The sequence below is a fragment of the Peromyscus californicus genome, unplaced genomic scaffold (assembly GCF_007827085.1).
Source record: "Peromyscus californicus insignis strain IS unplaced genomic scaffold, ASM782708v3 Scaffold_7__1_contigs__length_154581171, whole genome shotgun sequence".
NCBI lineage: Eukaryota > Metazoa > Chordata > Mammalia > Rodentia > Cricetidae > Peromyscus > Peromyscus californicus.
The window spans coordinates 63014206-63026917 of record NW_026294595.1 but is presented as its reverse complement, the minus strand read 5'-3'; the positions used below and the strand labels follow the sequence as shown (position 1 = coordinate 63026917).

Sequence of the window (12712 nt, the reverse complement as noted above, 5' to 3'; positions counted from 1 at the left end):
CCCTGCCCCCTACATCAAGCCTTAGTAAGGCATCGCACCATAGGGAATGAGATCTAAAAAACCAGTTCATGTGTAATTATAAAGGAAGAAGCAAGAAGGTAAACCAGGACTTCATGGTAAGGTCTTATCTAAAATAAGAGCTCTTGCTTAGCATGGTGAAGGTCCTAGGTATAATTCCCAGTTACATGCAAGCACACACAAAAACCTCTATATATTTAAATACCACAAAAAAGCAGAATCCTTTTGTCTTTCTTTATCTTTCCTACGTGGTTAGGACTTCATTGTTTTCAACATAGGCACAGAGTTGTACCCGTGTATAGCTTATGCAAGGTATCCGTTGTATACTTCACATATACCATACCATGCTGTACACTGTATCTACGTGGATAGAACTGCTATTTGTTTATTCATAAAGACAGTTTCAATTGTTCTTTCTTGTAATATCTTAAATTTTCATGTATGTCCAATGTTTACAAGTGTTTTAAAAGGTGTAACACCTGTAGTTATAAGACCTGTGCTTTGAAATGATGATTTATATACTAATTTTCACAATTTGCATTATGAAATCAGAGCCTGAAATTGTAGCATACTTGGTAATATTGGATGTATTGATTGTCACTATTTCATGATTGTGTAAAAATATGAAAATATTATTATGGTAATAATTCACTATCCACTTACCTAACCCTGAAGAGTTTAATATTTATTTTTTAATTATTTTATGTATTTGTACCATCTATATCTGGATCTCCATCATGTTACCTAATATATCTGCCTATTACATCAAACCATCATCTTTTTACACCTATCATCTCTCTCATTTCTTCCATCCTTTCTTCCTCTTTTCTTTTGTATCCTTCCTCCTTTCCTCCCTCCATTCCCTTATTTCTTCCATGCTTCCTTCTGATTTCCTCTGTTCCTTCTTTCCTTCCTTCCTTACTCACATTCTTCTTCTTTTATTAAATTCTTAATTAAAGAACAATGAATATTGCTAGTGGCTGGAAGTTGTATACAGTGTGGTGTGTTTAAGCTTTGGCAGTTTTTAAACAATTCATTGCCAATAATATTTCAACTCCAAATTTATACAAATGAAATATCTGAATCACTGAATAAATTTTAATTAGCAAGATGCATTATATGAAAAACAAAGCCCTCTCTATCATTTATATTTTGCTGTATGTAAATAAGATGTGCATTCATTTAAAAATGTTCTGTATTAAACTTTCAATATATAACATTCAGAAGAGATTTACTTAGTAAATGGCTTGAAAGTGACAATGTCTCAAATCTTTTGACTACAGGATTTTTTTCTATCCAGAACAGAATCTGAAATACACCTGCATGGAGAAAGGGAATCTCACAGTGCTGACTGAATTCATTCTGAAAGGCATCACTGGCCGTCCTGAGCTGCAGACCCCACTATTTGTGTTGCTCCTCATTGTCTATCTCATCTCTGCAGTGGGCAATGTAAGCATCTTCCTCCTCACTAAGGTGGACTCCAGGCTGCAAACACCCATGTACTTTTTTCTAGGACATCTGGCTCTCACTGATCTTGGATATTCTACAGCTGTAGGACCCAAAATGTTACTGAATTTTGTTACAGAGCATAGTTCAGTCTCCTATTATCTTTGTGCTACACAGCTAGCCTTCTTTCTTCTTTTTATTACTTGTGAACTATTTATTCTGTCTGCCATGTCCTATGACCGCTATGTGGCTATATGTAACCCTCTGCTCTACATGGCTATCATGTCACAAAGAATATGTTGGGTACTGGTGGCAATCCCATATCTCTACAGTGTATTTGTGTCTCTAGTTGTCACCCTAAGGATATTCACTTTATCCTTCTGTGGACACAATATCATCAATCATTTTTTCTGTGACTGTATCCCCTTGATATCTTTGCTCTGTTCAAACACACTTGAGGTTGAATTGATAATTAGGTTCTTTGCAACTTTTGATTTGATTTCTTCTCTACTGGTTGTACTTGTGTCTTACCTGCTTATCTTCATAGCCGTTCTGAGGATGAAATCTCCTGAGGGCAGGCGCAAGGCTTTTTCAACCTGTGGGTCCCACCTGACAGTAGTCACTGTCTTCTATGGAACTTTGATATTTATGTATGTGCAGCCCAAGTCCAGTCAATCATTTGAAACTGATAAAGTGTCTTCCATATTTTACACTCTTGTTATCCCAATGTTGAATCCCTTGATCTATAGCTTGAGGAATAAAGATGTAAAAGATGCCCTAGAAAGAACCTGGAAAAAGATAGCCAACATCTTTTCATAAAAGTTGCATACAATAAAAGCCATAAAAGTCTGCTTTAAATGTAAACCTACATTGTTTTCTTCATCGCTAACATGAATAGGCTCAATATTTATTTCATCTACTTGAGTCTTAGTACTAAAACAACTTTATTTATTATAACTATATTAAGGAAGAAAAGAAAAAAGTTTTTGCTTCTCTCAAGGAAAAATGTGGTGATATTTTATTTGTGCTGAAATGTGATATTTTATTTGTATGTTAATAAATAAAATTTGCCTGGAGATCAGAAGTCATAGCGAGTCATAAACAGAAGGCAGGCGGTGGTAGCACATGCCCTTAATCAGATCACATGGCAGGCAGAGTCTCTTTGTGGTCAAGGACACAGTCAAACATGGTGACACATGCCTTTAACCCCAGTACCTACCATAGAGACCTGGAGGTCTATATAGACCTGCAGTGACAAGGAAGTGATGTGGCTGAGCTTAGAGACAATGAGTACGCAGAACAGGAAGGTAATAAAATCACAGGTTAGACAGAAAGAGGCTCTCTCTTGGGAAGCTACAGTGTGGTGGTAAGATAAGGTTAATGAGTGGCTATTTGCTATTTTTCTGATCTCTTCAGCTTTTACCCCTGTATTTGGCTCTGTGTTTCTTATTTAATAAGACTGTTCAGAAATTCATATACAGGAAAGTAAGAATTTTAATAATAGGACTTGGGTACAGTCTATAGAGAGTAATATTGCGTTGAGGGTCAACGTATCCCAAATATGTGTTACTGAGTCCTATGATGCTTGGGGAAACCAAAGAGGTCATGAATTGTGTGTGGCATTTTTATCATTACAGTGAAATTTGCAGGGTTCATTCTATTATGTGTTCATATCTGTGTTTCTGTTTTTTGTAAATAAAGACTTTCAGTTTTAGGCTAAAATTCATTGATACAGATATATTAAGATCAAATTTGATTATGATCTCAGAACTGCTAATTGCAACTCATGGTTAGAGTCATTCATGAAAAAAATGTGCAAGTACTCCTTCCACATGATAAATCTAAATGTGCCCCCCTTTTCCTTAGTGTTCTTTTATATATAAAACTGCTCAGTCTAAATATTTGACTATTCAGCAACCAAGAGATTCAACAACATCTGTTCTTGAAAAACTCATGGCTTGTCTGTACACAAGTGAGTCCACCATTACTATGTTTATCTAATGTACTCATATTCTGTCTTAGGACAGATCATGATTTTTCAACAGTTTGAATTAGATTCTTACTGACTTTTTAGCACTATTGTTACTTGACTTCTCTAAATTCAAGTGATTCTTACTTAAAACTCATAGTTGTTTTGTCATTCAATTCTTTCATAAGTTGCTTCTCAGTAAGTATGTGTGTGGGTCATCTTAAGGCTGATATGTTTTGTTTCATCCATAAACTATATTCTGTCTTTTCACTGGGTTTTGCATTATTTTTATTTGATAATTAACCTGGATGAAGCTAACAGATGGACTCTTTTGTTTTGAACTATGCTATGTCTAAAGAAAATGAGGTAGATTAAATATTCATGGACAAACTTGTAACATCTTCTTCACACTCAGCATCCATTCCATCACTCCCTCTATGCTACTACAAATTATTATATAATTTCTAATGTTTATAATTTGATATTTTATTTTTGTAATGGTCATATTGATGTGTTTCCTTAGTATGTGATCATTCATTCAATAAAACCACTTTAGACACATACATTAGAGAAATTATTTCCTAAAATAGTAAAAGCACATAGGTTTTTATTTTTCTTTTTTCTTTATAATTTCATGCATGTATACAAAGAAATATGATAATATCTATATCTCACTCCCTTCCTCCTTCTCCCATATCCCATAACATTTCACCTCCTTGCTTTATATTTCTTTTGATTATATATTTTTGAGATTATGATATGATTACATCATTTCCACCTTCTTTTCCCACTCCAAACCTGTCATCTACCCCTTCTTACTCTCTTTCATATTCATATCTTCTTTTCAAATTAATGTTGTTATATATACTGTATTGTTATACATATAATATATATCTAATATACACATAAATATATATATTTAAATACCTGACAAAGTATAATTAGTGTTCCCATAAGTTAATGGGAGAGGAGCGATCTACTGGAACAAGGAAATAATTTGGGTTGGGTGCATATGGATATTTTCACAATGGATACGCATTGCCAAAATATTTGTAATTGATCTTCTATTTAGCCCTACAATATTGAGTAACTAAATTTTAGCTGTTTATTCATCTGTATATAATACAATATTGTACTATTTGAGGAAAAGTATGTAGAGAAGAAATAAATGAATTGTTATTATTGGTTTTAGGGAGCACATCAAATTATTTAAATAAGTACATTTTTAAATTATTTTAAGTTGGACATAGTGGCACATGCCTTTAATCTCAGAATCTGAGAGACAGAGGAATGCAGATCTCTATGAGTTCTAAGCCGGCCTGGTCTACATAGTCAGTTACACAACATACAGGGCTACATAGACCCTATCTCAACAACAACAGCAACAAAATATTTCAGCAAATTAATTTCTGTAGGTAACTATAAGTTTTAGTTGCTAAAAAGTATAGTTTGTGTAGCTCAATAAAATACCTCTAGTTAATAAAGTCCCCAATTCTACCTCTTTAATAAGTACTGCAAAAATTAGTATGAGATAATATGTAAAATATTGGAAAAACCAACAATATCTGTAAAAATAAAACATGCAATTTTAGGTTAGTGTTTCTTAGGTCCTTTTGCTGTTTGTTTTCAGGTTTGTTTGCTTTATTTTTTGCCTGTTTTTTTTTTTTATAAAGAGAGAAAAAAGATAGTTTTGTTTGTTTTCCTGTTTTCTAAAGAAAAGGAGACAACAGAATTGAGGTTTGTTGGGTGAGGATATGGGGAGGATCTGGGAAGACTTGAGGGAGAGGGAACAGTGATCACAATATATTATATGAAAAATATTATATGTGTGTGTATAAGAAGATGGAAAAACTGGACACAGTTCCACTATACTTCTGAGTATAAAAGTTATAACTACCAGCCGGGTGGTGGTGGCGCACGCCTTTAATCCCAGCACTCGGGAGGCAGAGCCAGGAGGATCTCTGTGAGTTCGAGGCCAGCCTGGGCTACCAAGTGGGTCCCAGGAAAGGCGCAAAGCTACACAGAGAAACCCTGTCTCGAAAAACCAAAAAAAAAACCAAAAAAAAAAAAAAAAAAAGTTATAACTACCAGACACAAATTTGCAATTACAAAGTAAGGTTATATATCCTATTAGATTAAGGATCTATTTTTACCATATCATTTTCACTGTACCTTTAGAAATACAGATGTTTTAGAGCTACAACATCAGACAATACATTGTTGGAACTATTAAACAAATTCAGAAAAGTTGTAAGATTAAAAAAAATACAAAATTCAGTAGGATTCCTCCGTAACAATAGCAATTCCCTTTAAATGATTGAGAAGAAATTAATTCCATTTACAATAACTGTAAGAAGCAATATAACTAAAAACAAAATAATGGAAATCTAAAATGACAGACAATCTTTACAATGAAAAAGTCAAAACATGTGTGTGAGGAAATGAAGTGACTTTAAAATAAAACTGTGTACAATATTCATGGACTGGAAAAATTAACATATTAATCGGTCCAGGTAGGTAGCTATGCTCACTGGTACAGCACTGTCAACACCACATATAACAACAATGATCAGTAAATTCAATAGCATCCTCAAATAAAAGATACCTTAATCACAAAAACAGAAAGAAAAAAAAGTGTGGACCATGTTCTCTGAACCATAAAACAAGAAAACACACAAAAGTCATATTCAGTATTAAGGTTAAAGAAAATTCATTAAGTTGACTGAATCTATAAAATATTACAAAGTTATAAGAATAAAGGGAAAATGGAAACAGAAGAGACTTGTAGAGCCTAAAGACCAACCCATTCACCTTATATAGCCAATGAATTTTATGAGTGTATACACTGATATAACCTAGAATGACAGTGGGAATTACATTTAAAAATATTTCCAAAAACCCTCCTCAGATAATAGAATGTCTACATTCATGTTAATGAAAGTAGAAAACTGTGTTTTACTAACAATGAAAATGAATTCAGAATTGTTTAAGACATACACAGAAAGAACACCTCAACCTATGAAATGCCTAGGGTGACACATGGAAAATACTGGAGAACTATAAAAGAAAAGCATGGAGACTTTTAAACATCAAGCATTAAGCACAAATATGTGAATGCGATTAAATCAAACTAAAATGTTCATAATAATTAAAAGAAAAAAACAGATTATAATGTAAATCTAGAGCAGTGGTTCTCAACCTTCCTAATGCTGTGACCTTTTCATACCATAAAATTATTTCTATTGCTGCTTCATAACCGTAAGTTTCACTACTGTTATAAACTAAATCATGGTGTAAATATGTGTTTTCTGATGGTCTTGAGCAACTCCTCTGAAAGCATCATTTGACTCAAAGGATTGTGACCCACATATTGAGAACTGCTGATCTAAAGTGTGGGATTAAATATTTGCCACCTATAAAATTTAGAAACACGTATAGTCCATAATAAAAAAGGACTCCAAAAGGCAATAGTTAAAAACAAATCATTTATGGGCTGGACAAATGTCTCAATGGATAAGAGTATGCATTACTCTTCCAGAGGACCAGAGTTCAATTCCCAGCACCCACACCAGGTGTACCAGGTGGCTTACAACCATCTGTAACTCCAACTCCAGAAGATCCAACTCTTCCAGCCTCCATGGGCACCTGCATACACATGCACATACCCACACAACATATTCACATAATTAAAAATATTTTAAAAAATCATTTGAATAATGGACAGTAAATCTAGATGGAAATTTCCCTAAGTAAAACATACTAAGTGAGAAAAGTTCATTTTAAAATGTCCTCTTGGAAATATACCCAGGGGATGCTCAATCATACCACAAGGACACTTGCTCAACTATGCCCATAGCAGCATTATTCCTAAAATCCAGAACCTGGAAACAGCATAGATGCCACTCAACCATAGAATGGATAAAGAAAGTGTGGTACATAAACACAATGGAGTACTACTCAGCTGTAAAAAACAATGACATCATGAAATTTGTAGGCAAATGGATGGAACTAGAAAATATCATCTTGAGTGAGATAACCAAGACTCAGAAAGACAAGCATGATAATGTACTCACTCATAAATGGCTACTAGATGTAAAGCAAAAGATAATCAGACTACAACCTACAGTTCCAAAGAAGCCAGGAAACAAAGAGGACCCTAAGAGGGATGTATGGATCATGTTGGGAAGGGGAAACAGATGAGATCTCCATGAGTAAACTGGGGATGAGGGGGTTGACAATAGAGGGGAGGGGATGGGGGACGAGGACATGAAGTAATGGGATGGTGGAGCTGCGACAAGGACAGAGTGGGAGAGCAATGAAAGAGATATCTTGATAGAAAGAGACATTATGGGGTAAGGGAGAAAACTGATGCTAGGGAAATTCCCAGGAATCCCCAAGGATGACTTCAGCTTCAACTACTAGCAGTAGTGGAGGGGGTGCCTGAACTGGCCTACCCTGGTAATCAGATTGGTGAACACTCTTAACTGTCATCATAGAGCCTTCATCCAGTAACTGATGGAAGCAGAAGCAGAGATCCACAGCCAAACACCAGGCCGAATTCTCCAGTTGAAGAAAGGGAAGAGAGATTATCTGAGCAAGGAGGGGTCAAGATCATAATGGGGAAATCTGCAGAGACAATTGGACGTTGCTCTTAAGAACTCAACAAACTTTAGACTGACAACTGTAGAACCTGCAGGGGACCTGAGTAGGCCATCTGCATGCAGGAGGCAGTTGTGTAGCTTGGTCTGTTTGAGGAGTCCCTGGCAGTGGGATCAGGATCTATTCCTGGTGTATGAGCTGGCTTTCTGAAGCCCATTCCCTACAATGGGGGTGGGGGGAGACTGGGAGACATCAGGAGGAGGAATGAGAGGGGGATCTGTGATTGCCATGTAAAATGAATAATTTTTTTAAATAAAGAAAAATGAAAATAATAATAAAAAAAGAAAAAAATGGACAATAGCATTCAAAATACAAACCATTGTATTATTTCCCTATTTTTATTTCAATTTATTTGTTTGTGTATATGTGTGTGTATGTTCACACAATACAAGAGTTCATGTGCATAATGTGCATATCAGTGACTATAGATGCCAGAAGAAAGTATCAATGGATTATTCTCGAACTTAAGTCACAGGCTGTTGTGAGCCACTGTGTGGGTTTTGGAGATTGAACACAGAACCTCTTAAGAGCAGTCCTGAACTTTTAACTGGTCCACCGTCTCTCCATCCCCCATACTTCCTCATACTTAGAATGACCACTCTTCAAATGCTTACTAGTACACTCCTTTAATAGGAAGGCAGCTAATAAATGTATAAAAAAATAAGGGGCACTTACAAAATGGATATACTTTAGTATTATCTGTTGATGTTACTTTTTTTTTCATTTCTTTTTTTTTTTTTTTTTTTTTTTTTTTTTGGTTTTTCGAGACAGGGTTTCTCTGTGTAGCTTTGCGCCTGTCCTGGAACTCACTTGGTAGCCCAGGCTGGCCTCGAACTCACGGAGATCCGCCTGGCTCTGCCTCCCGAGTGCTGGGATTAAAGGCGTGCGCCACCACCGCCCGGCTGATGTTACTTTTTGAATCTCAGAAAGCTTTCTTTTAACTATGGCTTAAATGAGTGCTATGTAGCCATCTACAATTTTCTACAATTTAGCATCATGTTCAGATTCATCCATTATTACACATTATAGAATATAATTTTTTAAGGCTGGATGACATTCCAGTGACTACATGTGATATATTTTATATGTCAATTCATTTATAAATGGATATTTAACTTGTTTTTATTTCATAACTAGTTAGAATTAAGTTACAATGAATTTTATTTTGTGAACATCTCTTTAAGTTCATAATGCAAATAGTTTTAGATAAAACCAGACATCTTTTCAACGTATAATTTTAAGTCTTATAATTTTAGTTTATTCAAAGTGATATACAAATTCCTCCTGACAATTAGTGGACAGTCTCTAGACATTTCATTAAGCATTCTGACATTGTGGGCTAATCAAGAAAATGCCTGACACATCCATGGGGAGACTCTTTAGAGTTTGAAGAAATACCCATAAGCTAGCATATAATACTCTGTGTTAAATTATGCATGCAAGAGTCACTGAGGAGTTTTCAACACAGGTAAGGGATGCAGTAGAGTTTGTGACAGCAGTACCTACAGAAAAGGACACAGTTTTCTCTGACTTTGTGATCAAATGTTGCTTTTTTTTTATTTCTTTCTTGTCTTTTCTCCTACTCCCTGTTGGCTGAACAAGAAGACCCACCTGTCATTTAAGTTAGAGAAAAAAACAGATAAGCAATTTGAAGCACACGAATTTCATCTTTTCTTAGAAAATATTTAACTTTATATATACATAATACAAAATTTGATACATATAAATATGAAAAGAGATGATGTAATAATAAATCATATGAATATTTTCAAAGTAGAAATTCCATCATTTTAATTTGCTTTCAAATAGTTAAGCATTGTGATTACAGAGTTCTCTATAGTTAACTCAAAAATTTTTAACACTTAAGGTATATAGGTAACTGCATTGATGAGAATGATGCATGATATACTCATGTCAAACAAATTTTCTATGTCATATTGACGTATAAAAAGCAACTATTTGTATTAAGAGAATTTTAAATAATCACCTTAGTGGCATTGATAAAATATTCTTTATTTTGTGCAGTGATCTGTCTACACACTTATATGACTGTAGGTTTAAAAATTAAATTTGATATATTGGAAAATAATAAATAATAGTATGCTGCATTCTATTAAACTCTAAAACTACTAGGGTAAAGTATATGTGCATCCTTTACTATACAGGATTACTGTTACATGCTAGTCACATAATTTTATTTTGCAATATATTATTGTTATTACAAAATCAAGCAAAATAAAAACAAAACAAGATTTAAACAGTTTCCCATTGCAATTTTTGAAAATATTTCTCTAATATTGTAAAAGCATATCCTTTCTGTATTTATATAACAAAGGTTTATATATGGGACAGTGTGAACTACCAAGTATCATCAAACACCTAAGTAACGTTTTATGTGGAAACAATAGGAAGTCTATTCTAAATATAATGTTGAAAATTTTGTGATTTTATTTAGTTACCTACAGTTCTTGTAAATACAGACAGTAATGATTAAAGCATTTACAAAATACTGTCTTTCATATGACAATAAAAATATATAACTGCAAAAAATTGCAAAATCACCTTTCTTTCCTTTTTCAACTCTTTTCTTTTTCTTTCCTTCCTTCCTTCCTTCCTTCCTTCCTTCCTTCCTTCTTTCCTTCCTTCCTTCCTTCCTTTATTTCCTTTAGTTTTTGATACAGGACTTATGTAGCCCAGTCTGGTTTTACATCCCATTCTCTATATAGAGAATGATGATCTTAAACTCCTGATACTACTGTTTCCACATCCCAAAATCTGGGAATACAGGGGTGAGGCAAAAAGCTTGGCTTCAGGATTTTCCTTTAAAATAGATTATCCCTCTATCCAAGGGGAATTTTGTAAATCTTCATTACATAAAACCAATGTTACGTTTTTTTTCCATAATTTCATCAGGTGGTCTCATTCTCCTAATTTCTTCCACAATGAAGTGGATCAGATCTGTAACATTAATGTAAATAAACATCAGATATAATGGAAATGCCCATACTGCTAGAACAATATTCCAGTAAAAATGATATAAATACAACTTGAAATACTGTTGCATTTATGAATGTTAGATGATAAGTAGTGAAAATCAAAAACATTGATTGTCAACATAATGGCAGTCATGGAAGGAGTAAATCAGAAAATGACTGGGAAATTCGAAAATTGATACATTATTTTCTAGTATCCTTGTTTTCTATCTTGCTATTATTTTTCATATTTTTTAATTTTTATACAATATATTTTTATCTTCTTTTTCCCTTCCCTCAATACCTCACAGATCATCCCCATGCCATTACCTACCCAGGTTTATGTTCTCTCTCTGAAAGAAAAAAAATAAAGTAAACCCCAAAATTTAAACCTTAAAAAAAACTCAAAAGACAGAAAACAATAAACCATAACAAAAAAGGAACATAAAAAGTAATGAAGTTCATTTTGTGTTGGCTAACTACTCCTGAGTATGAGACCTGGCCTGGAAGGTGGTTGATATACTCAGTGTCACACCATTAGAGAAAATTGATTTTCGCTTTATCAGCACATATCAATGGCTAATAAACAGTCTTGTATAGGGGTGGAAGTTTGTGATCCTTTCTCTATCCTGACAAACCTTTCGGCAAAAGACAAGGGCGGGGTACATATTTATTTGTAGAGGATACCTCTTTCAGATACTGTGACAAACTTCCAAGTAATATTACCAGCACTCCTCAAAGTAGATAAAAGGATCACAGGTTCCTGAGCAGCCTGGCCTACATAGTGAGGTTTTGCTTCCAAATGCTTCTAAAAAGTACAAAGGTGGGTATGGTTGCCCAGAGATAAAGTGTTTGGCAAATATATGCAAGCACCTCGATTTGATCCTCAGTCAGCACATACAAAACAGAAATGTGAATAATATTTGAGAATGATTTTATAATATCATTTCAACATTGAAATACCTAATCATTCTTCCAAAGAATGCTGCAAAGACATCTTTGGAACTTGCCATGAGCTTTATGAAAAATTAACTGCACAAAGCAAGGCTTATCTTTATTAAGTACATGTATCAGTTCTGTGTACATCTATTCAGTGCTTTGTTTCTTCGCATGAAGACAATGTTATACGTTAGTATGCTGACTTTTATTCATCTGCCCAATATTTACCAAGATAATTAACACCTTACTTTGCATCACCTGCTATAACTATTTTAGACGACTATATTATAAAGAATAATTTATATACTTTATAAATATAAATATAAATATTTATAAAATACCAACTACACATGAGTGCCAGAAACCTATCTTGCATACTCTACCACAGCAGTGTTTGTTTTTAATGATAAGACATTGCTCCACATATGTGTGTGCATTTTCTTTACCCTGTCATTAGAAAATCTAACAGAATGGGCATGTGTAGCATTGATGTTATTGAGATAACTGTTGTTACTAAATGAAATGGAAGCATATGGAGAACAACATTGCAATAAAAATCCATTAGATATTTATTTAACAATTAAGTCTTAACAATATTTCATTATAGTTTTACTTTAATTTTTTATCTATATCTTCATATCTGCATTTATACTCTTGTACCATCTGTATATGTCTGCATGTATATATATACTTGTAAGTATGTATATAT

At 33.9% G+C, this 12712-nt stretch overlaps 1 protein-coding gene across 1 annotated transcript; it reads left to right on the top strand.

Moving 5' to 3' along the window:
• The first annotated feature begins 1341 nt into the window (after positions 1 to 1341).
• Positions 1342 to 2283, top strand: LOC128101761 (olfactory receptor 8K3-like). Its single transcript, XM_052725120.1, has one exon. It carries the CDS (start codon positions 1342 to 1344, stop codon positions 2281 to 2283), a length of 942 nt encoding a protein of 313 aa, XP_052581080.1.
• The last annotated feature ends 10429 nt before the right edge of the window (positions 2284 to 12712 follow it).